Genomic DNA, 24373 nt, shown 5'->3' on the forward strand with positions numbered 1-24373 from the left:
ATTGCAAAGTTCACTAGGTGGGGCCCTGACTTTTCAAGGAGCTGTAGGTCTATTTTAGGTTTGTGCCTCTTTGAAACTCTTCCTCTCAGCTGTTATTTTCAAACCAGGTTCTGGAGAAGAAGTCCTTTATTTGGGTTAATATTTTTTTCAAGAATGAAATACAGCCCTATGAGAGCCAGTATAGCCCTCGTTGCATAGCACATAGGAATATATTTATATATACATTCAGATCCCGAGAGTGATTCTAGAGGGTTACTTGTGTGGTTGGCAGTCATTAGTTCCCCTTTTCATATGAGGCTAAAAGAGTTAATGAACTGCCAAAGGTCAGACAATGGGCCTATTTATTGCAGAGGGTGGTCTCTTAAAAACAACACTTCAGTTTCAGATTGCGGAACTCCAGCAAAACAATAATGCTTGCAAGCAGAAAACGAGCATATCAGAGGGAGAGCGGTACTAGCCCAGCTTGCTAACTGATATGCTGCTTTTCTGTTTGCAGGAGGTTTTCTTTTTCTGTAGAGGAGTATTCCGAAATGTGATTCTTCTCCTGCATTCTGAAGCTGTGCAATCCATTTTATCACCTCTGGGACTGTACTATGTTTGTTTTTCATGTGTAGAAGGGGCTTATGAGACTTGGCAGTACAATCCTAGTTATGCTTTTCTAAGCCAGTTGAAGGCAATGGGCTTAGAAGCAGGGCTGCCAGCCTCCAGGTAGGGCCTGGAGTCTAACAGCTGATCTCCAGAATACAGAGATCCATTCCCCTGGAGGATATGGCAGCTTTGGAGGGTGGACTCTGTGAAATTACATCTCCTCTGAGCTCCCTCCGCCCCCCAAACTCCTCTCTCCCCAGGCACCATCTCCAAATCTCCAGGGATTTTTGGAGTTAGCAATCTTGGATGTAACTGCTTAGGATTGCACTGTGAGCTACAGATCAAGGAGTCTCTGGTTCACTGATCTTACTTACGGATACTTAGGTGGGTAGCTGCGTTGGTCTGCAATAGAACAACAGGATTTTCATCCAGTGGCACCTTAGAGACCAACAAGATTTTCAGTGTAAGCTTTCGAGAGAGAGCTCCTTTCTTCAGACTCACGCACTCGGAGGTTTATTGCAAGGATTACAGCAAAATATTGGATGTGAATCATTTTGGATGTTTGAGAGTGCAATAAAAGGTGGTCTTATTATAATTGCATGACCCCCTCCCTGTTACTCACAGTCTAAAGGGATTCAGGTAGTGTTGTCTTCTATGTATCTCAACCCCTATATGTATGACCTTGTTGCATTCAAATAACTACAATGAGTTTTCCAAGGAGAAATTTCTCAGGCCTCTGCAAAGTGGAGTGGAGGGTGGTGATTTATAAACCTGTACTTCTCCATCCCGTGGCAGTCTACCTTTCCACTCTCACTGGTTTCTGGTGTTTTCAGGTCAGAAAGGATGCTGTCATGAGGGGTGGGCCTTGTAAGACACCCAGCAAGACCCCTGTCCCAGCAGGAGGCATACAGTCAGCCAGTGGAGGCCCTGGGCCTTGCTATACTTCATGTTTGCTTTCTGCTTGCCCTCTTCTTCAAAGTGAGTGAGGGTCGCACTACAAGTGACGAATGACACTTGCCTGGCAAGTGGACAGACTCATGTGTATTCCTCCCTGTTCACTTGCGCTCCATTTGATCAAGGGGAGCACAAGTGAATGGCAAGTGAACAAGGAGGAATACACATGAGTCTGTTCACTTGCCAGGCAAGTGTCATTCATCACTTGTAGTGCGACCCACAGTTGTGCCAAGAGCAAGGAGAATGGGTAGTGACTGTTAACCTCTTCTTCTGATCGGGCCTAACTGGATAGGGCGAATGAGAGACCAACAGCAAATAGGACGTCCCACTCAGGGAGGAAGGCCAGCTGAGGTCATCCTGTCCAAGAGCCCATCAAACTTGAAGCTGATATTGGCTGTTGAGATGTTTACTGAGCTGGCAGAGCTGTCCCCTCTGGTCTGGCCTGTCAGTTCAACTGGGATTTGTTGGCACTTGGGTAGCAGCGTCTTGGTGAACAAGCACATCCCTGGTTTTCTCCAATGCTGTGGTTGAAAATAGCCACAGTATTAGCTGAGTGCACTGGGATGGCATTTTGGCTGTGGAGAAGATACAAAGATCCATCACTGACTCACACTGGGCCACGTTCCTCCCAGGGTTGCCACCAGGGTTGCCAGCCTCCAGGTGGTAACTGGAGATCTCTTGGAAATACAACTGATCTCCAGGCAACAGAGATCAGTTCCCCTGGAGAAAATGGCTGCCCTGAAGGGTGAACTCTATAATGTTATACCTCAGCTGAGGCCTCTCCCTTCCCCAAACCCCGCCCTTTCCAGGCTCCGCCTCCAAAATCTCCAGGAATTTCCCAGCCTGGGTCTGGCAACCCTAGCTGCCACGTGCCCTTTCGGTTAGATGTTGGTTGCAAGTACCCCAACAGGAAGTAACCAATTCAGATTGGGGCCATGAAGGCAGGAAGATGGGACGCCTTCTCCCCTTGTGCCGTGTTCATACCTGAAATGGCTTTGGGGGAACCTGCAGATACATCAACAGACCGCCCCCCCCCCCAAGGGGCACATGGCAGTTCTCTTGGGAAATCGTGTGGAGGAAGATTTCAGCCCTTTCTCCCACATGCCATGGTCCCAGTCTCAACTAATTGAACTGAAAGGAGTGTAAGAAAGTCCTCTCTCTATTGTATAAGTATAATGGGAGAGAGGGGGGAGGAAGATGGCTATAAATTCAGGGCAGAAGGAAGAAGCAGTGGAAGGGGCTCATGGAAGCACAAAGGCCCATACCATCCATCCATCCATCCATCCATCCATCCATCCATCCATCCATCCATCCATCCATCCATCCATCCATCCATCCATCCATCCATCCATCCATCCATCCATCCATCCATCCATTCATTCATTCATTCATTCATTCATTCATTGTCTGCCATTCTCGCTGATGCTCAAGGTGGATTCAACAGTGTGTCAGTACAATCAAAGACATTTTACTAAACATGTAATAGGGTATATACATGCAAATTTGCAAAGATTTAAAACCAGCAAAAATCCAATACAGAGCTGAAGAAATGCTGAAACAGTAGCCACCCTGAGTTTCTTTCATAAAGTGCTCAGTGATCAGATTCTGAAAGGTTCACAGTACTGCAAATGTCTTTTTCAAAAACACGCGTTTAGAGGTAGACGCTTTCTTAGAATTCTTGGCCCATCATTCTTGGTGGCCAGGTTTAGTTTCACTTGCAGATCTGGGCCTAGTTGACTTCAGAGTCGGCTCTGTCAGGGCAGTTATTTTTTATTTATCTACTGAAGGCAAGCGGGGACAGAAAGGGAATAGCTTAGCAAGCTATCAGGACAAAGATTATAATGATCTCCACCTAGCTTATTAGTCTGATAGGCAATATGTTGTGGGAAAATGAGCTCAAGGGACGTGCCTCAGAGGTTTCCTGACATGTGATTCTTCAGTATGCTTCTTTAGCCTTCTTGAGACCAGTTTCCCTTTGTCGATAAATCAAAATGCATCTTAAAAGATGTTTCCACTCCACACATTGTTTTGTTGTGTTGTTTAACATGGGCTGCAATTGCGGTTGAGCGTTGCTAGGTGTTATTTTATTTATTGGTAGTCCACACTCCCCTGTCCCCTCTGCAGTTTAGTAGGTCTGCTGACATGAATAGTCACCACCTTCATTTTTAGCTGCTGGAAGCATCAGGGCAGCCACGGTTGGAGGGAGAATTCTGAACCCAGAGACACATTTTGGGGTTTGATCCAGCACAGCGATTCTCCTGACTTTCCTCAGTTGCTTTTCCATCATCCACAGAGGATGGCCAACTGACCAGAAAAGAAGGCCTGGCTTGCTTCTGAACTGTTCACAGAAATTTGATCTTGAAACCTGAACAATTGAAACAAGCATTTCCTGGTATAAAGCAAAATATTTGCTATGAATCGCTGCAGATCAAAGTTTGCTCAAGGTATCGCTCGAGGCGTTCCTTACAAAGCAGGCCACCTATTCACAAGTTTTGAGGCTTGAATGACAAAATATATATCATATGTTCCATGGAGTTATTGTGGTTGTTATGGGGTATAGGAAGCATTTTAATAGAATGCAAAAGGGGCCCTATTATGGGGAATGTTGTTTGTACTGAACAGTGGACTTTTCTTCCTGTATATCTGGGTGCAGTAGAAAAGAGCAAGAGTCCAGTAGCACCTATAAATTTGTGATACGGTATGAGCTTTCGTGAGCCAAAACTTCAGATATCTGGGTGTTACTGTTTGCTTTAAGTGAAGTTGCAAAGCCTGTGGTTTGGAATATGTGTCAGTGTTGAGTGAAATTCCAAAACCAAATGAAGCCTTGAAGCAGGGAGTCGCTATCTGGGAAGGTCGTTGAGGAATCGAAGGGATAAAACAGGCAAACATTTCCCAAGATTCTCTGTTTTCCCAAGAGTCTCTGTCTCCACCCCATCCCATGTGATCCCACCTCCTTGACCTATAAGGCACCACTTCTTAGTTCTCAGGCTATACATACCCCTTATCTCATATCCTTCTCCTTTGTTTTATTGAAATTCCAGAGCCAACTTTGGACTGTGAATACTGACCAGGTATGGGGGTGGGGTATTTGTCCTGCAAACCGATTTGTTGCAAAGTCATATTGCTTTATGAATTAATTTCAAGCCCTCATTGTTTACTCAGTTATTGTCATGGCCCAGAAATATCACTTTCCCATACGCATAGATAAAAAATATGAAATAATTTGAAATTCTGTACCCTGGGAGGTCCAATTGACTCCCTCCCTGTTCATCTTTAGATGCTAGTCAAGATACTTGCTATTTGGGCAGGTCTTTGAGCTGGTTACTCTTCTGTACCTTTGGCGGGTTTCCGCTGTTTTTTGTTCCCCATTGATCTGCTGCTTTCTGATCTTTGGTTGGGTTCTTTGTTCTTATTCGATGATGTTTAAATGATATGTATTTTTTCCATATGTTGTTGTACTATTTATTGATAGTTAGCTCCCTTGAGGGCCAGACGGGCTGTTGAACAGATATTTTCATAAACATGCATGGAACAATCCCAGCCTTATTGCTTTTTTAAAAATTATCTGATGATATAATGGAAGTTGCCAAGTGATTCATCCCACTAGTGCCTTAAAACCAATATCTTATCCCATGTTCTGTCTAAAAGAAGTGGTTTACAAAAAGATCAGTGAATATCTGCATCAATATACAATTATTTTCATGTTTTTGTTAAAATTTACTGGTATTATTTAAGGCAAACATAAAACATTGATATGACACATAAGATACAGAGGGGAAAGGAGAATTTACCAAATCAGATTTCTGATATACACATTCCAAATTAACCAATCAAGTGCTGTATAACAAATAATTAGACTATTGCCCTCCCTTGTAGCTTGATATGGTCACTGTGACTTACATAGGATAGGGCTTTACTCAAGATAAGTAGGCCCAGGGCTTTTTTTCAGCTGGAACGCGGTGGAACGGAGTTCCGGAACCTCTTGAAAATGGTCACATGGCTGGTGGCCCCGCCCCCTGATCTCCAGACAGAGGGGAGTTTAGATTGCCCTCCGCGCCGCTCGGCAGTGCAGAGAGCAATCTCAACTCCCCTCTGTCTGGAGATCAGGGGGCGGGGCAACCAGCCATGTGACCATTTTCTCCAAGGGCAACCCACTGAGTTCCACCACCTCTTTTCCCAGAAAAAAAGCCCTGAGTAGGCCCCATAATGTTCTCAGAGCCAAACTACACAAGACAAATTACACGAGGACACTCAAATGAAGGGAGACACAATGTTAGCCAGGAAGCATTGTTAATTTCCTCTTTGCCTCCCTGTCAATTATTAACAAATAAATTATTAACAAAGAAAAAGAAGCTAAAACCTTGAAACTTCAGGTCCAACCCTGAGATCTGATATAACCGTATTTGTGGCACACTTCATGAACATCAGTCCAAATTGATGGATGTTTCTGGTTATAGACAGACGGGGGGATGAAACATATTGTCCCTTCCAACTCTGAATTCAGGGGCCAAATTACGTGAGTAATTTGTGGGTATGTATTGGGGCCACTGTGCTGGAGAAGGGAGGGAATTAATTCTTTCCTGCAATCCCATTTGCCAATGGAAACTGCCTCCCCCACACCCAGCAGTTTTTAGCTCCAGTAGAGGAAATATCTTTTTTTCCCTTGCGGGGAGGGGATGACACTCAACAATGGAAATAGGGAAGGTGGGAAGAGTGAAATCTCCCTTTCTTTAGTGCTGCAGCCTAAATGCATGATAATGCCATGTGGATGTTGGAAAAAGACCCCTCATCATAGTTTGACCCTAGGATTGCACTGTGTATAAGATTTTAGATCTGAGGATGTTTCCACGCATGACAATTCTGTCTGGTCTCATCGCTGTTATGAATACAGAAGCTTTTGTATGTTAGATTGGTTTTTCTGCACTTTCCTTGCCTGGGCTTTTTTGTTAAAAAAACCCACAACCCAGAATGGATGTATCAGGAGAGAAGGCAGCGTGGTATAGCCTGCTCAGAGCTCAGAGGCTAAGCAGGATGACTACTTGAGTGGGTGACCACTGAGGGCCAAGCTAGAAGTGATGAATGACACTTGAATGGCAAGTGAACAGACTCACGTGTATTCCTCCCTATTCACTTTCCTCCCTGTTCACTTGAACAGGGAGGAATACATGTGAGGGCCAAGCTACAAGTGACGAATGACACTTGAACGGCAAGTGAACAGACTCATGTGATCAAGTGGAGTGCAAGTGGAGTGCAAGTGAACAGGGTGGAATACATGTGGGTCTGTCCACTTGCCGTTCCAGTGTCATTCGTCACTTGTAGCTTGGTCCAATATGTCTGTTCACTTGCCATTCAAGTGTAATTTGTCACTTCTAGCTTGGCCCTAAGGAAAACTCTGCAGAGGAAATAATGGAAAACCACCTCTGCTTATCACTTGCCTTGAAAGTCCCTTGCTGGGGTCGACTTGACGGCACACATGCAAGCAATTGACATATCACTATAGCATTTTAACACTAACAACGACAACAATAACGACAATATTCAATTTATATACCACCTGTCAGGACAACTTAACACCCACTCAGAGCGGTTTACAAAGTATGTTATTATTATCCCCACAACAATCACCTTGTGAGGTGGGTGGGGCTGAGAGAGCTCTGAGAGAGCTGTGACTGACCCAAAGTCACCCAAGGTCACTTGCAGGTCACTTACATGAAAAAGCCCTCTGGTGATGTAGGAAGAGACGGTGGCCGCAGGGGACTGGGGCAAGGAAAAACGACACAGATGTGAAAAATAGTCCCTCGAGTAAAATAGTCCTGAAAAATCCACACCTTCCTCTCTACACTGGTGCAAATATGCTTTGGCTGCGCCCTCTCGAACAAGATCCTCCCCAAACAGGTTTAGGAATGATTGCAGCAAAACAAGGAGGGAAGGCTGGAAGGGACACATGCACGATGGTGCCGTGTGGATGCTGGGAACCAGACCACTCCATATGGGAGCCACAGCAGAGCAAAAGAGCCAAGGCTCTTCAGAGGTGGATAGATTAAAAGGAATCAAGATATGCTGCTCTGAAGGAACCCCTTGCAGGCTCTTGACTTGGGTCTACTAAATGCTGGTTTAGTATTCACGATGTGGCAAGAAGTCCCTGTAAGGATCCAAGCTATCATGACTCCATTCAGTATGGGTTAGCAACCTTTCACCAAGGCAACAGCACGAGAAGGTTTGGGAGCCTGCAGGTTGCTGCGGGGAAAAGAGGCTGGAGGGGGGCAGCTTGGAACAGCAAAGCAAAGGGTTCTTTGCTCTCAGATTTCCACCTGTGGGAGATTTTTCACTCACGTCTCTCTGATTTGGTTTGTGTTTCTCTCCGTCTCTGGATGATTGGCCACCCTTTTGTAGACGAAAGCAACAGCCAGGAATCGTTGCCACAGGAACACCTTCCCAAGGCATTGACGATTCCCTCGTCGGTTTGCTATTTTCGAGACCTGTTTGTATCGCTTGGTATTTTGACTTGGGAGCTGTAGCCAGTCCTTTACAGACCTAAATATATGCATTTAGAGGCATGTAGCTTTGGTCTGTTATGCTAAGGTGTGTGTATGGGGAGGGGGGATTGCTTCTTCCCCCTCCTACCCACCTCCACATATTTAGAAGGAGAAGGTAGAAATTATCGTATAGGGATACTTTTACGAAGGGAGAGAGGGTTTGAGGGTTAGGAAAGAGATTGGAACTGAAAATTACAAGAGCTTCACGATTCTGAAATATTTTCCCCAGCCCTGAAAATAGACATTGGAGCGTTTTAGGAATCTAACTCCACATTCTTTCTCAATTGTTTGTTTGAGTGGCCTTATCAGACCTCCGGGGCCTTCGGTCTAACCAAGCCTTCTGTTTTGCTTCCAGGCTGAAGAGTTTCTCATCTCAGATTTCCTCAAGATGGCAGCAGGTAAGTGACTTCTCCAAAAGAGCACATTGTGTGAGAGCACCATTATTTGGCCACCTAAAGCAGCCAAGGCAAAGGGAATTAGATTGGGCCCATGACAGTGGAAGAAAGGAGGGTGAACACTTCTCCCTTTATGCCATTTCTTTGACAGGAATACTGTAGGTATCTATCTTCCACCCCACTCACCCCCAGCAGTGGCTGATTGCAACTTGTTTATTTTTTCTATTGGGAAACAGTAAGAGAGGCGAGGGTTAAATTCTCCCCCAGCACAGCGGTTGTGAACCAAGTGCTGTTGGGTGTTAAGAAACATCAGGGGATCCAGTCTCAGATTGCCCAGAGAACATGCAGTTTATCCCTCAAATTACAGGTAGTTTTTTTTTTAACATGGTTGAGTCAACACAAATTGACCTCATCAGACGAATCGCCTGGGTTGAATTATATTGGCCGTTTCCACACGGCTTACCTGCTTGCGGAACATCGCACGAAAGACCCGGAAGACAGCGTCTTCTCGCACAAAATCGCGCCAGGAAGACGCTGTTATCCGGGTGTTTTGCGTGAAATCGTGCAAAACTCCCAGATAACAGCGTCTTCCTGGCACAATTTCGCGCGAGAAGACGCTGTCTTCCAGGTCTTTCGCGCGATGTTCCGCAGGCAGGTAAGCTGTGTGGAAACGGCCATTGTCTTCTGGATGGCTCAGTGACGGAGTGAATATTTTGTGTGCCTAAGGCCACAGGTCCAATCCCACCAGTGTTTGATCTCTTTGCCGCTGAACGTGTGAGTTTACTCGAGGGTCCACAACGATTGCTGGACTTGTCTGCAGAAGTCTCGGAGCAGTCTGTTTCATTTCTGGGTGAAATCATTAACCCGGCATACTCTGTCCATCTTTTAAAAAGCAGAACAAATCCAGAGGATTAGCCGCATCAGTCTGTTCGGGCAAAAATAAACAGGAGTCTTATGTCACCTTAACAAGTAACGTTTTATTCCAGCAGAAGCTTTTTTGGACTAGAGCCCGCTTCTTCAGAAGTAATGAGTCGCTTTCATGTCATTTTCTGTAGGAGGAATGGAGGAAAATAATAGCAGGATCAAGGGGGCATGAAATGTAGGAAGAACAGTGTGTAATAAAATTATGTAACACAGGCCGATTCCAGACGGCCCTCCGCATCCCGAAACATCGCGCGGAAAATGCGAAATATCGCGTTTTCTCGCGCGAGTTTTGCGCGACATCGTGCAAAACTCGCGCGAGAAAACGCGATATTTCGCGTTTTCCGCGCAACGACGCGCGATGTTTCGGGATGAGGAGGGCCGTCTGGAATCGGCCATAGTTTTAATCAAGTATAGTATCCTTGTGATGTATTATGTTAAAGGGGGTATTTGCAGTTATAGTGCACTTCTTTTCTATGAGTTCTCCTATTAATACTGAATATGGAATACGTCAAAGCCTTAAAAACACTGAAAAGCAAACAAACAACCCCCAAATGGACCCGGCCTTGAGTTGCTTTTACTTCCAGTAGGGGGAAAACAGACAGGTTATGTGCTTTACCATTTTTTCCCTTACTTGAGCCTAAAGCAACATGGACGGGCTATTGTTAATCAGGGAAATGGTATTTTTGTAAGGGCAAGGAATGGCTAACCTATTTCCTCAGCACTATGTCCAAATTAATATCAGGGCTCCTTACTTTTTGGAGCTGAAAGATGTGCCTGGATTTCTAGCTACTTCTGCATTATTGTGGCTTTTGTTGGCTCAATAGGGCAGTGGGGGAAAATGTTGGGGAAACTGTCATTGGCTTGGATGCCATGACATCAGTTCCGGGGCAAATCAGGAAGTGACATTGGTGCGATGCTCTGGGATTCACCCAAAACTATGGAGTAAAACTATAGAGTTTGGCGTGAACCTTAAGAGTATTGCACTGATACAATAACATCACTTCTGGGTTTTCCCCAGAAATGATATCATGGCATTGCTATGATGCTACCCCCCATGCCCCCCATCTTCCACTTGGTTTCAGCCAGTAGCTGGCATTGTTAATCATATAACTTTCCCTGTCCTGCTACCTGAGATCTTTTGATGTACAGATGTGTGGGATTGAACCGGTTCTCTCTGCATGCAAAATAATGTGCTCTGGCCACCATGCCCTTTGCCGAGTCCTTGAGACTCCTCTCTGCATTTCAGTTGCATACCACGGCATCAAAACAGAAACTTACAAAGTTCTCATGCAGACACATTAAGAGTTTCTCAAAGCAGCACCGTTTGCCCAGGTAGCAGTGTCCGCTCATTGATGTAATTCTAGAAAGCTGTGATCAGGAGATCTTTCATTGCCGAACTTCAGGGCTGCAGACAGTTCCCCAAACACCCAAGTTTATTATTATGTTTCACTGTTATTGGGTTGGTTTCCATCTAGCCAGGTTTGCAAAAGTTTCCATGGACCTTCGCGCAAAGGCTACTAGAAAATTGCATGTATTTTGCTATAAATAGCTGTTCTACATAGAGAACATGTAAACTTTGCTCTAATCCGGTCTTATAGTAAGACAGTCTGTGCTGAGTCTGGCTAAGATAAGGGAGCACGTTGTTACCAAATGTTCCATTTTGAGCTGAATCCTTTGCACCGTGGGGAGTCACCCAACGGATCCCATCCAGGCTGATACGGTTGGATGTCAGCGCAAGCTGGCTGTTTTCTTTGTAGGCATTCTGAGCTGTAGTGGTTGTGATAATGGCACTTGGGTGCTGAAAGGAAGTGCATATCTGCACATGGGCAGAGACATTTATCTCAGTTGCCATTTCACACAGGCTGTAGTTGAGCCCTGGGGCCAAAGAGAAGTTACTAGGCTGAGGTTTGTCTCAAAGTGAAGCCTTGGATTTCTGACCAAGGATCTCTTCCAAGGGAGCTTTGACTCTCAAAAGCTCATACCCTGGAAATCTAGTTGGTCTTTAAGGTGCTTCTGGTCCTGAATCTAGGTCACTGGGGCCGTTTCCAGATGGCTTACCTGCACCCGGGATGTCGCGCCACGTTTCGTATCGTGCCAGGGAAAACGCGATATTTCACGTTTTCCCTGGCACGATCCAAAACGTGGCGCGACGTCCCGGGTGCAGGTAAGCCATCTGGAAACGGCCTGTGTGTCGCTCCCACAAAGGTTGAAGCTCTCGTACACGTCTCTTTAGGGGGAAAACAACAACAGCCAAAGGATTGAGCATAGTTTGTGACTAATTCTGTACCTCCCCATCAGGCCAGGGTAGGCTACTTGCTGGTTTTGAAAAATCCATGGAATGTCTCCAAGTCTGTTCAAAAATCCCCTTTCATTTACAAATCAAGCTAGTTGCTTTTTTTTTTTTAATGAGATTGTAGCATAGCTGGGCAGATGCACGGCGTGCCTTCTTTGTCCAGCATGCAGAAAAGAATTGATGCAGGGACAAAGGTTGTGTAAAGCGCCTCTTCTACGGGGTACAATCTTTAGGGGAGCATTGTTAAAAAGCATATATTTGAAAATATTTTGTTAGTCTTATGGACTTCTGCTCATTTCTACTGCTGCAGATAGACTAACACGGCTACCCATCTTGATATGTTTAAAAAAATAAATAATGAAATAACTCACCATTACAATTTATTTTCTGGCTTTCCATCATTATAGGAATGAAGTTATGAGCCAGGCTACTAAAATTCTGGGTAGCTGGCAATCTCATTCCTTGCGCTCTGACTTCTGTTACAGACCTGTTATATTCAGGCCTGCAGATCCCAAGCGGTAAACAGTACTTTACTACTCTATTGTCATGGGATATGTTTGTTCATAAGTTTTCCAGGCTAGATCAACTATAAGTACAAAGGAGGAAGCCCATGTACCATCTATACCCCAAAGTCTGTATGTTTATTGTCTCTGAGCCCTTTCCAACACTTTGTGTAATGACGGAAACCTTGTTAAGGTGCAGGTCTTGAGAGAATTTTTGTGAGCAGGAGCCCTGTGTCTTTAATATGAGAGGCATGATATTGTGAAATGGAAAATGCTTCGCTTTTTGGTTTCTGTTTCTCAGGGAGCTGTTAAAGCACAGAGATTCTGCCTTGAAACATGGCAGCCATTATTAGGCCTCCTCAGGCTTCCTTTGCAAAGCAGATTCAGCCAGTGACTTTCCTATTAATTTTAGTAATATGCAGGGCTATTTTTCAGGGGGAACGCGGTGGAACGGAGTTCCGTCACCGCTTGAAAATGGTCGCATGGCCGGTGGCCCCACCCCCTGATTTCCAGACAGAAGGGAGTTTAGATTGCCCTCCGCGCCATGGTGCAGAGGGCAATCTCAGCTCCCCTCTGTCTGGAGATCAGGGAGTGGGGCCACCGGCCATGTGACTATTTTCACCGAGGGCAATTTAAACTTTAAAAAACAACCCCCCCCTTGTTCCAGCTGACCAAAGTAATGTCATTGTGCAGTCCTGAGTTCCATCACCACTTCCCCCCCCCCCAAAAAAGCCCTGGTAATATGTGCTCTTTGTTTGGGGGTGGGTGGGGAAGAAACGGTACAGAAAGGTTACAGCAAAAAGATAAAGGCTTCAAAGCAAGAGCCCCCCCCCTGCTCCCCCCTGACTAGGCAGGGATCCTCTGAGCCAGATTCGAATCCTGTTTCTGAAGAGAGCCGCTCAGAATCCCTCCAGGCCCATATTGAGGTTGGAACCTTGGCCTCCCAGATGTTCCGTGAAACAGTTGAGGTCTGGCATCTGCTGCCACGTAGCGACCATCTCCATGGCAACCTATGTTGAGCGCTGACCACAAGGCCTGGCCTAGCCCAGCAGCGCCAGATGTGGAGGGTGGGGAGGAGGGCAAAGGCTTGCAAAGCAAAAATGTGCTGAGCAAATACCGGGCAACAGAAAAGAGCGAACGAGCTGGAGACGTAGGAAAGATGGGCGCGCAGTGCTCCTGCATGGATGACTCCACCATTAAAGCTGACAAAGGTTGGCTTCAGTCCTTGTCTGTTTGGGACCCCCTGGTCTGGCTTAGACTTTGGTTAACGATGCTTCAGAGCATTCGGAGAGTGTCCTCCATGAATTAGGAGGGCTGGTTTAATGTTTTTGTTCTGCTGATCCCCCTAAGGGAGCTCCGGTAAACAGCCGTGGCCTTCCTCTCCCCCAAACTTAATGCCGTTTTCTTTTTCCCTTTTCCTGCAGAAAAACTGAAGAACCACAAAATCATCTTTGTCGTAGGTAAGTTTGCTTTTCAGCCTTGGACCTCCTTGTTTGCTTGCACCACGGGAGGATTTTTATAACGTGTTTGATGACTTTTTGGTCATCTTGAACAGAAGTTCTCTGATTCAGGGCGAGTCAAAAAGGCATATAAAAATTGGGCTTGATCAGCATGAGGATGGAGCTTGGCTTCCCCTAGCAACAGTTTGGGGATATAACAGAAGTCCTGTTGGGTGAGACCAAGGAGCTACCTGGTCCAGCATCCTCTTTTCAATAGTAGCCAGCCAAGAATCCCTCAAGCAGGTCCCTCCCCTACTGTTTGTCCCCAACAGCTGATATTCAAAGGTATGCTGCCTTTGTACATGGAGGTTCCATTTCACTCATGCAGCCAAGACTGTTAGATAAGCCTGTTCTTCATGAATTTGTTTTCACTTCTTTTTAAAAGCCGTCTAAGCCACTGCTCAACATGGTGTCTTATGACAGCAAGTTCCGTAAGCCGATTCTTCAGTTGCTTGAAGAAATGCCTTTTGCTTGTCCGGATTCCATTATTATTCAAATTAATTGCGTGTTTGCTGGGTCCTGATATTATGGGAGAGGAAGAAAAAAATTGAGCCTCCCTAGCAACTGAAAACCATGCTTTCCCAGCAACCAGGTCTGAGATTTTAAATACCTTTGTGTTCTGCCTTTTTTTTTTGGAGAAAGGCAGACTCTTAACTGCTGAAAGTTAAATAAAAGTGAGAAGCCCCGACAGGTTACACTGCAGGAATTTCAGGGCCTAGAATATCTCTGTGTTTCCCCCTCATAATCATCTCTGTATCCAATTTCTCATTTTCATTGCAGGAGGGCCTGGCTCGGGAAAGGGCACCCAGTGTGAGAGAATCGTTCAGAAGTATGGGTACACCCACCTGTCTACTGGGGACCTCCTGAGAGCAGAGGTCAGCTCTGGCTCAGAGAGAGGGAAGAAGCTTTCTGCCATCATGGAGAAGGGAGAGCTAGTACCCTTGGTGAGTTTGGGGTGAGAGTGAATGGGTTGTCCTCATACGAGGCCCAAGCATTGGGGCGGGGCGGACGAGACACTTTAACTGGGGTTCACCTTCAGCCGCGAGCCAACTACAGTGATATGTTATATGTATCAATTCAGAAATAAAACAGATATTTTTCTTTTGTGGAGAGCCCCTGCTTCACATACAGAAAACCATCAGATCATTTCTGGAGGTCGTCATTCCTGTCGTTGATGGAAATTCCCAAACATGTCCAACACTCTTGTCTTGGATATTTTTCCTGTACACTAGATGCTTGATTTTTTATAAATAAAAGAACAGCTGAAACTTTTGGGATTCTGAAGGATATACCACTACTGCTGCTTTTTAAGCCATAATGAATCTGGTATATTCCTGAACTTGGGGAAACCTAAGTTCAAATCCTTGCTCAGCCACGTATTTGCTGCTTAGTCGTTGGCAAGAAGTTTTGTCTGAGAAGGGGCAGCAGAATATACGGATCGTAGCTGGGTTGGGACCAACGAGCAAAGCGGCAAAGGTTCTGCAAAACACAGAGCACTTCAGGGGTCGCTATTCAGTTCCTGCAGAGTCAGCAAAGAGTGCCTTCTCACGTCAACAGTGCTTCTTATCTCTGCCCAAAGGACACCGTTCTTGACATGCTGAGGGACGCTATGATTGCCAAGGCAGACGTCTCCAAGGGTTATTTGATCGACGGCTATCCCCGGGAGGTGAAACAGGGCGAGGAATTTGAGAAGAAGGTAAGACAGTGGTGCAAATTGCAGTTCCCCAGTTCTGCTCTTTCAGATCAGAAAAACTAGGCGGCTTAACACCCCCCCCCCACTCTCCCTTGCTCCAAATTGCCCCCTCCCGTACACCTCATTTTTTTAAAAAAATTTTTTATTCAATTTTAGAACTGTAACAATAATCAAACAACAAACCAATATAATACATTGCATTTACAAATATTAACACAGTGCTTCAACTTTAATACATTAACAATGAGTGGTGTGAAGAGGGAGGTTGCAGATCTCTTGCTTCTATGAATTCGTAAAATGGGATCCATTTTTCCCAGAAGTTTGATCCTGAAGATTGATATTCCGTCTGATGTAGATTGTCAGTTATTTTTTCCATTATCAAATGGTTCCAGATTTTTGTAAACCAAAGTTCTGTCGTAGGTGGAGATTGGTCTTTCCATTTGGTTGCTATTGCACTCCTAGCTGCCACCAGGAGAGAGTTGATAAGGTCTCTTCTAACATTTGGGATTGATGTCTGATCCCACAGTCCCAAGATTACTTTTGGTGACATAGGGACACTGTACCCTGTTATTTCCTTAATAATATTTAGTATTTCTGACCAAAATTGAGATATCAAGGGACAACTCATTTTTAGAGGGGAAAACTGCTAGGGGGTTCTGTTATAGGACTCCTAGCGTCGTGTCTGAGCCTATAAACATATCAAGGGGCTGATGAGGAAGAAAAGAATGCTGAAGATGAGCTGGGCCACATGGGTAGATGACTGCCCAGCATGCTTGTGAGTCTCTGCTGTTTCCCATTTTCTTGCTTTATCCTTACACTTGAGGAATGAAAGCTTGCAAAACGGACTGATGAAGAATAGATAGCAGCCAGGATTGGGAAGGTTAGCAGTGGTAAACTCCTCCCCTTCTCATGAATGGAAAGTAGGGTAGTTGTTACAACTCTGACAACCCCCCCCCACCAAACACGCCTCCCCCCCTGCCCAGCAGTACTATGCAGGGAAAGCTGCTATCCTGGATTCTGAAATCCAGTTCAAGTCTTAAACGGGAGGGATGTTCCATACAGTTTTTCAAGGGTCAGATGTGCACTTTATCACCGCGATATAAAATGTAAGACATAAAACAACATTCCTAAAACTGTAGGGTCTTTTAGATGTTGAAGCCAGAGTTTCACAGCTTGGGGCAGTCTTCATAACTCCATGGAAGAGAATGTGCAGATTTTTCTGGGTTCAATCCTTTGCATTTTCAGGTAAAGAGTCTGTCAGTCTATGGATGACAGGCTATGGCAGATAAACCCCTGTACCCTCACAGCAAGAAATCCATGATCTTGGTTGAAAGGTTTTATTCAGGGTTCCATTCAGTTCCACAAATATGTCCATAGGATTGCTCAGGAGTAAAGCACGCATACAAGCAGGTTGACAGGAATACTTAAAAGTATGAAACCCATTCTTCTTATAGAGCACAACTACTCGTCCCCCCCCTCCTAACAATAAAACATAACTTCTGGCACGAGGATGTCTTGAGTACTCGTTGCATACTTTACATATCAATTCTAGACACTGGGAAGGCATAAGAATAAGGTTGAAACACAGTGATTCATGAGAACGAACAGTTTACAAGGTCAGTAGCTCTGAGAGCTTCAAAGCACGTAGCTAAGGCACCTGCGGCTTCAGTAAGCCTGTGAAAGCAAGGCAATTCATGGCATTGGCAATATGACATTAAGGTACAGCATCAACAATGGTTCACAGTAACAGAAACGGTTCATTGTAACAGTTCAGCTTAAAATAATGGCATGGATGAGGTGCAGACATGACAGCATCTTTAGTAGAAGGTGCTTGAGAGAGCCAGTTTGGTGTAGCGGTTAAGAGCACGGGACTCTACTCTGGAGAACAAGGTTTGATTCCCCCCACTCCTCCACTTGAAGCCAGCTGGGTGACCTTGGGACAGTCACAGCTTCTAGGAGCTCTCTCAGCCCCACCCACCTCACAGGGTGATTGTTGTGGGGATAATAATAACATACTTTGTAAACTGCTCTGAGCGGGCATTAAGTTGTCCTGAAGGGCAGTATATAAATCAAATGTTGTTGTTGTTGTTATATTATTAAGGCTATTCTCTGCCTGGGGCCCTGGAGAGCCACAATAGGTCTAGTTTTTATCCATCACATGTTTATTACCCACTTTCCCCATGGAGAGCAGCATACACGGTTCCCCCTTCTATTTTTATCTTCACCACAACCCTGAGAGAGGTAGAACAGCTGTGCAGAACAGCAGGATTTTTGTCCTGCAACAACTTAGAGACCAACAAGATTTCCAGAGTGTAAGCTTTCACGAGTCAGAGCTCCCTTCATGTGCCACTGGACAAAAATCCTGCAGTTCTGCTGTAGAACGACGCGGATACCCACCTAACTATCCTTGTGAGGTAGGTTAGGCTGAGCGAACGTGACAGGGTCAGGCTCCCTGAGAGAACTTTCTGGCGGGTCGTAGCTCAGTGGCAGAACACCTGCTTTACATGCAGAAGGTCCTCCCTTGAATCATTGGCACCTCTTGTTAAAAAGGGTCTCGGTTAGCAAGGCTAGGCAAAGAACCCTGCCTGAGATAATGTACTTTCAATGCACTTTAGCTATTGTTTGGAAGTGGATTTTTTGTTTCACGCTCGAAAAATTCAGTTCCAAATGATGGCTGATTCCGCACACGTTGGATAATGCACTTTCAATGCACTTTATCAATTGTTTGAGGTGGATTTTTTGTTCCGCACACACAAAAATCCGTTCCAAATGATCTATAAAGAGGATTGGAAGTGCATTATCCAATGTGTGCAGAATCACTCGATCTCTAAAGAGGATTGGAAGTGCATTATCCAACGTGTGTGGAATCACTGCATGTTTGTTCAGTCTGGTCCCGGTGCTGTCAGTGGCTTTCCAATTTACATGCCTGGGTGTAGCTTTTTGAGCATTCCCTGCATGTAATAATCTGAAGCTGCACTAGATGGCAGTGTGGAACCTCCATGTTGGTTCTCAGCCTGCTGGGGAAGAATTATACCCTTTAAAAAAATCGCTTAAAGCCTGCTCTGATAAGAAAAAAACAATTGGAAGCTGAGGAATCCGAAACAACTGGATTCTAAAAATGATAACCCTCATAAGTGCTGTACTCAGGTAAGCTGGACTATTGTATTGCAGTTCTATGCGGAGTAATTCTAGTCTAAGTTCACTGCTTTCGATAGGCTTAGACTGGAGTCATTTTGTATGGGATTGCATGCTTTGCCTCTTACTTGGAAGGTGTAAAAAGCAGTAGCAATAGAGGGCTGTCTCTTCCTAGCTGCAACTCAGAAAGTAATACAAAGCCAAGCTTCTTAGAAGGGCCTTTAGTTGCACTTTTTATGCTGGCTCTTTCAATGCTTTTTAAGAGGCAGGTTTTAATTATTTGTTATATATAGTTTTCTCATCATCTTTGAGTTTATTTAGGAAAAACAAGTCTATAAATGTATGAAATACGCTTTATAAATATATAAAATAGAGACACAGCAATGCTTGATCATGTTTTATTATGTAATGGAGAATGGTGTCAGGTTCTGCCATAGGCGCCGCCCTGTGAGACGCCGACATGCCTGACTTCGTGCGGGATCCCGCTCTGTGGAAGGAGGGGGGGGTATACCTCACCCTCACACCCTCTCAGTCCACCCGCAGGTCCCTTCAACCTGACATAGTCCTGGCTGCCTTCCACGACATCTGTCTCCATCCAGTTGTCGATCTTACTCCTTCTCTTCCTCTTCTTTCCTCCACCTCCTCTCCACCCCTCGCCCCCGTCCCCGTCCCCGTCCCCGTTTTGGGGCTAGTGGAGCAGGGTGCTGCTGATTTATCCCCAAACCTGAAGAGATATTTTTAAATCTTCCTTCTAATGGTATGGAGTAGAATTGGGTGGGGGGGATAAGTGGTGACAGGGGATACGTGCTCCTTATTGGAAGATTCTTTAAGCAAATAGTGAAAGTAACTTACAGTTACAGTTACAATGCCAAGACCACGGCAATACAGCCCGGAAAACCCACAACAACCATCTAACTTACAGTTTGTTCTGCAACTGTCTCCCTTGGTGGGATGGGAGGCTCAAAGGAGAAGACGGGAGGTACCGTTTCTTTCCCTTGCTTACGGGTAATGCATATAAGTTGATTCCCCCTGCCCTGCTCTGCTCCTTTGACGACTAAAAGAGTACTTTTCTGAGAGCGGGACCACAAGTGACGCCTGACACAGGTTGGACACTTGTCAGCTTCCCTCAAGTTTTGGCGGGAAATGTAGGCAGCTTGGCGGAATGTTGGACAAGTGACAGTTGAAAAGTCCGTTGGACAGCAGTCGGAGAGCCAAGCTGCAAGACCAGGACGCCCACATTTCCCATCAAAACTTGAGGGAAGCTGACTAGTGTCCAACCTGTGTCAGGCGTCACTTGTGGTCCCGCTCTGAGTGGGGAGCAATTAATTAGCAATGTGCAGAGTGCTTTCCCCAACTCTGATCCGTCCACCCCTTCTGGGATAATATAAACTGGCTGGGGTTCATTCAGCTGAATTCATCACACACACCCCTCCGCTTTCCTTTCTTTTCCTTTCTTACAGCTGACCTTGACCTGTTCTCAACCCTTGGAGGTTCCTGGACCGGCAATAAGCAATGCTCCTTCCTTGGCAGACCATTTTGGTTTTTCTTTTCTTTTTTAAGGCACAAACTAATTTTTTTCCCTTTGCTTGGAGAGCCCCCCCCCCCCAAATGCAGAACCCCTTACCCATATCTATAGGTTTTCTCTGCTGTACTGATTTGGTTGAATGCTGCTATGTTTGCTGCTAGACTGAGGGAGGGGGACTCTGATACAGCACCCCTGCACAATAACACGTCACATTTCTTGGGAGTTTTTCGGCGCATCTCTTGAAAAGTGCAGAAACGGGCCGGTTAGACAGACACAAGTTTTTTTTCTTCTTCTCTTCCTTCACGGTCTCCCTGTTCAGATTGCAGCTCCCACGTTGCTGCTGTATGTGGACGCCGGCAAGGACACCATGGTGAAACGTTTGCTGAAACGTGGTGAGACGAGCGGGCGGGTGGATGACAACGAGGAGACCATCAAGAAGCGCCTGGATACCTACTACAAGGCCACTGAGCCTGTCATTGCCTTCTATGAGAAGAGGGGAATTGTCCGCAAGGTACGCCCTCGTTGACTTCTTCTTTGTATCTGGGTAGCCCGTTGGCTCGCTAGTAGGAGGGCCCCGGTAGTCCAATCTCGTCAGATCACAGAAGCTAAGTGGAGTCAGCTCTGGCCAGAATTTGGATGGGAGACCACCAAGGAAGATCAGTGTCTCTACGCAGAGGGAGACAATGGCAAACCACCTCTGAGCATCTCTTGCCTTGAAAACCCCAGTAGGGGTCGCCATAAGTCAACGGGGACAACGTCAACTCTCTAGGGCTCGGAATGCAGAAGGGCAGGAAGAAACAGCAGAGAGGGGTGGTTGCGCCCTTCAGAAGTGCAAATTACTTGGAGCACAGGAAGTCGTTTTTGTTGGGGTGGAAGAGGGGCCACTTTCTCGGCACCCCTTTCTCCTCTACAAGTGGAAGTGGTGGGCTCTCCTTCTTTGGAAGTTTTTAAGCAGAGGCTAGATGGCCATCTGACAGCAATGCTGGTTTTGTGAGCTTAGGCAAATCATGAGAAGGTGGGCAGGAGGGGTTACATCAATGCTTAGTTCTCGTGGCCCCTTCTTACATGCCCAGGGTAAGGCCGATCGCCACCTTGGGGTCAGGTAGCATTTTCCCCCAGGCCAGTTTGGCTAGGGATCCTGATGGTGTTTTGCCATCTTCTGGGGGTGTGGGGAGGGGAGGCAGCTGTGAATTTCCTGCATTGTGCGGGGGTCGGACTAGATGACCCAAGAGGTCCCTTCCAGCCCTTCTTGCTTCCCATTCCTCATTGGGAAGCTGACAGCCAAAACACATTTATCCGTTCATTTCATTTATAGCCTGCCTTTCTCACAGAGACTTGTGTGACGTGGGAGCTCCCTTCACTTGTAATTTAGCAACAAAAAGCAGCCGTGCTGAGGTGGGACAAAGAATGACTGTGATATACATTGAGACTCAGGCACAGGAAAGGGGAAGTTTAATTTTTAGCCCTGCATTATTTTCCTGCTATAAACTACCCTATGGAGGCTTTTAGCCCTGTTGAGGAAAAAAGCGCAAGTACCTGTATCGTGTTCCTCTTTTTTCACTATCACAGCTAGTTCAGGTTGTCATTTTCAATTAAGCAAAAAGTGGTTGTGGCGTATGTGGATCTGATGTGGATTGGAGCCACGGTGCGGGAGAAGGATCACTCCCTGCCTGCAATCAATATCTGTTGCACGTGGGCCACAGCTTAAGCACAAGCTGGAGAATCTGGTTAGAGAGCCCCCTGGCACATGCAGCTTGGCCCTTTTGTGGGTAACCAAGTACTCCTGCGGGGGTTAATTAGCAGAGGCTGTCCAGATCTCCTTTCACTCCCGTCTCTTTGTGGCTTTGGCAGAGAATTCAGCCCCATTTCTCCAAACCTGACAAGGTTTTCTAGAGCCAGCATAATGGTTAGCGGTCAGAATAGGACTCACATTTAGCTCCTTATTTATTTATGTCATTTATAGTCTGCCTTTCTCACTGAGGCCATTTTTACACTGCTCACCAGCCACAGAACATCACACCAAGCTCCCAGAACGACTGTCTTCCTGGCGCAATTTCGCACGAGAACGGCAGTTCTTGCGCAAAATTGCACTAGGAAGAGGCTGTTGTTCTGGGAGCTTGGTGTGATGTTCTGTGGCCGGTAAGCAGTGTGAAAACGGCCTGAGACTCAAGGCGGATTACACAGTGTGAAATTAGTACAGTCAATATCAAGGACACTCCATAAGCAATGCCGTAGGGTAAATAAACACAAGTTTGCAAAGACATAGCGTTAGCAAGAGTCCAATACAGAGTTGAAGAAATGCTAAAACACAACATAAGCCATTCTAGGGCTGACATAGGAGCACATATTTAAAGCAACAGAGAGTACGTAAGGCAACACAGTGGTGAAATCTATGTGTGAAGTCTACTGGTGCTAATATGTACTGGTGCAAAAGGAACTCAAAGGTTCCAGTCTCTCCTCTCTGGAGGAGGGAGCAGAAGAAATTTCAGGGCGGATTCCGGGGGCCAGCTGATGGCAAAGCTGCCAGCCTGCAGAAATAGCCCTTCTTCTGCTCTGCACACAGCTCCTTGTGTTTGCTTGAAGGGATGGGAGAGAATGCGACCATAAATCGGTGATGACTATGAGCTTTGGATCTAGAGGCTCACTGTTTGGAAGTAGATCCAGAGGAGTTAGCCGTGTTAGTCTGTAGTAGCGAAATCAAAAAGAGTCCAGTAGCACCTTTAAGACTAACCAATTTTATTGTAGCATAAGCTTTTGAGAATCACAGTTCTCTTCATCAGATGCATGGAGGGCAGAAGGAAACTGGTCAAATGTAGAGGAGGAGAGGGGAAGGGGGGAGGAGGGGGGAGATGCAAACAACTCCTTTGATATGGAGATGCAAACAGCTCCTTTTGATGTGGGGATCAGTTTGCTTCTGTAAAGGTTCAAAAGAGTTTGCCGTGTTAGTCTGTAGTAGCAAAATCAAAAAGAGTCTAGCAGCACCTGGACTCTTTTTGATTTTGCCACTACAGCAGCACCTGGACTCTTTTTGATTTTGCTACTACAGACTAACAAGGCAAACTCCTTTGAACCTTTACAGAAGCAAACTGATCCCCACATCAAAAGGAGCTGTTTGCATCTCCATATCAAAGGAGTTGTTTGCATCTCCCCTCACCTCCCCCCTTCCCCTCTCCTCCTCTACATTTGACCAGTTTCTGTTGGCCCTCCATGCATCTGACGAAGAGAACTGTGATTCTCGAAAGCTTATGCTACAATAAAATTGGTTAGTCTTAAAGGTGCTACTGGACTCTTTTTGTTTGGAAGTAGCTGCTCCATGTTATGCATGGAAGCAACTCCAGCGAGGTAGAAGGAGGAAGGGAGGGAGCAAAGACTGCTCCTGCTTCACTCATACCTCAAAGGAAGTTCCTAGCAGGATGCTGCATGCTTGGCATAGTAAGGAGATGACTCACCATCTCATTGGAAAGGGAGAGAAGCAGCAGACAGGCTGCACCAGGAGGCTTTAAGGACTGGCGTGGGGGAAGCAGCACTCTTTGGGTGGGGAGGAAGCAGCCTCCGAGATTCAGAGCGGTTTGAGAGTTGTTGTCACTTGTGGGGGGGGGGAGCACTTTGGCTGGACTTTCTATTTGGGTAGGATTTTTGCAAACACTTGGGATGTCATTCGAAGTCTAAGGCTTTGTCTCTGTAAGATTATAAAAAGCCCTATTGGATCCGATCAAATGTTTGCTTATTCCAGTATCACAATGGCCAGCCACGTGCCTTGAGGACATCTACAAAGCTGCCCCCCCCCACCTGCAGCTGGCGTTCAGAGATACACTGCGTCACAAGCAAGAGCATGAAGGCAATGCCCCCCCCATTGTTTGCTCTCCCCAGCAACTGGTATATTCAGAGATCCACTGCCACTGAACAAAAGCATTCCGTTTAGGTGTTATGGCTAAGTTCTATGAATGTTTAAAGTCTTTTCAAACATCGCCACACTCGGTGGCAGTAAGGTTTATAAGTTATGAGAACATAAAAGAGCCCTACTCTATGCCTAAATGTATGCAAAATCCTTTCCACTATTTATCATTTTTCTTTGTGTTTTCCTTTTTTTTTTGTTATTTTATAAAAAGTATTGAAATGGAATAAACAAATTGAAAAAAGGGAGTGTGATCATGGTACAGGGAAGCTTGTTTTCATTTGTAAAACTATGTGGGGGTTGAAAGAGGTACAACTAGAATGTGTGGGCCCATAAAAAAGCGAGGAAAAAATATTCCCTTCCCCCCCCCATTTTTTCCATAGCCTTTTTTCAATTTTTTGCATGGAAAACTTAGATGAGCATTGAAATAAGA

General features: G+C 45.7%; 1 protein-coding gene across 2 annotated transcripts in view; it reads left to right on the forward strand.

The window, feature by feature from the left end:
* The window catches only part of AK1 (adenylate kinase 1), a 77047-nt gene that overhangs the window by 47282 nt on the left and 5392 nt on the right, over window positions 1-24373 (forward strand). For both annotated transcript variants that reach the window (XM_054998374.1, XM_054998375.1), the window contains 5 exons: window positions 8434-8476; window positions 13618-13653; window positions 14473-14636; window positions 15272-15388; window positions 20365-20556. In XM_054998374.1, the coding sequence (XP_054854349.1) occupies window positions 8434-8476; window positions 13618-13653; window positions 14473-14636; window positions 15272-15388; window positions 20365-20556 (552 nt within the window). The remainder of the gene's footprint in view (window positions 1-8433; window positions 8477-13617; window positions 13654-14472; window positions 14637-15271; window positions 15389-20364; window positions 20557-24373) is intronic.

Source organism: Eublepharis macularius, chromosome 14, assembly GCF_028583425.1.
Source record: "Eublepharis macularius isolate TG4126 chromosome 14, MPM_Emac_v1.0, whole genome shotgun sequence".
Classification (NCBI taxonomy): Eukaryota; Metazoa; Chordata; class Lepidosauria; order Squamata; family Eublepharidae; genus Eublepharis; species Eublepharis macularius.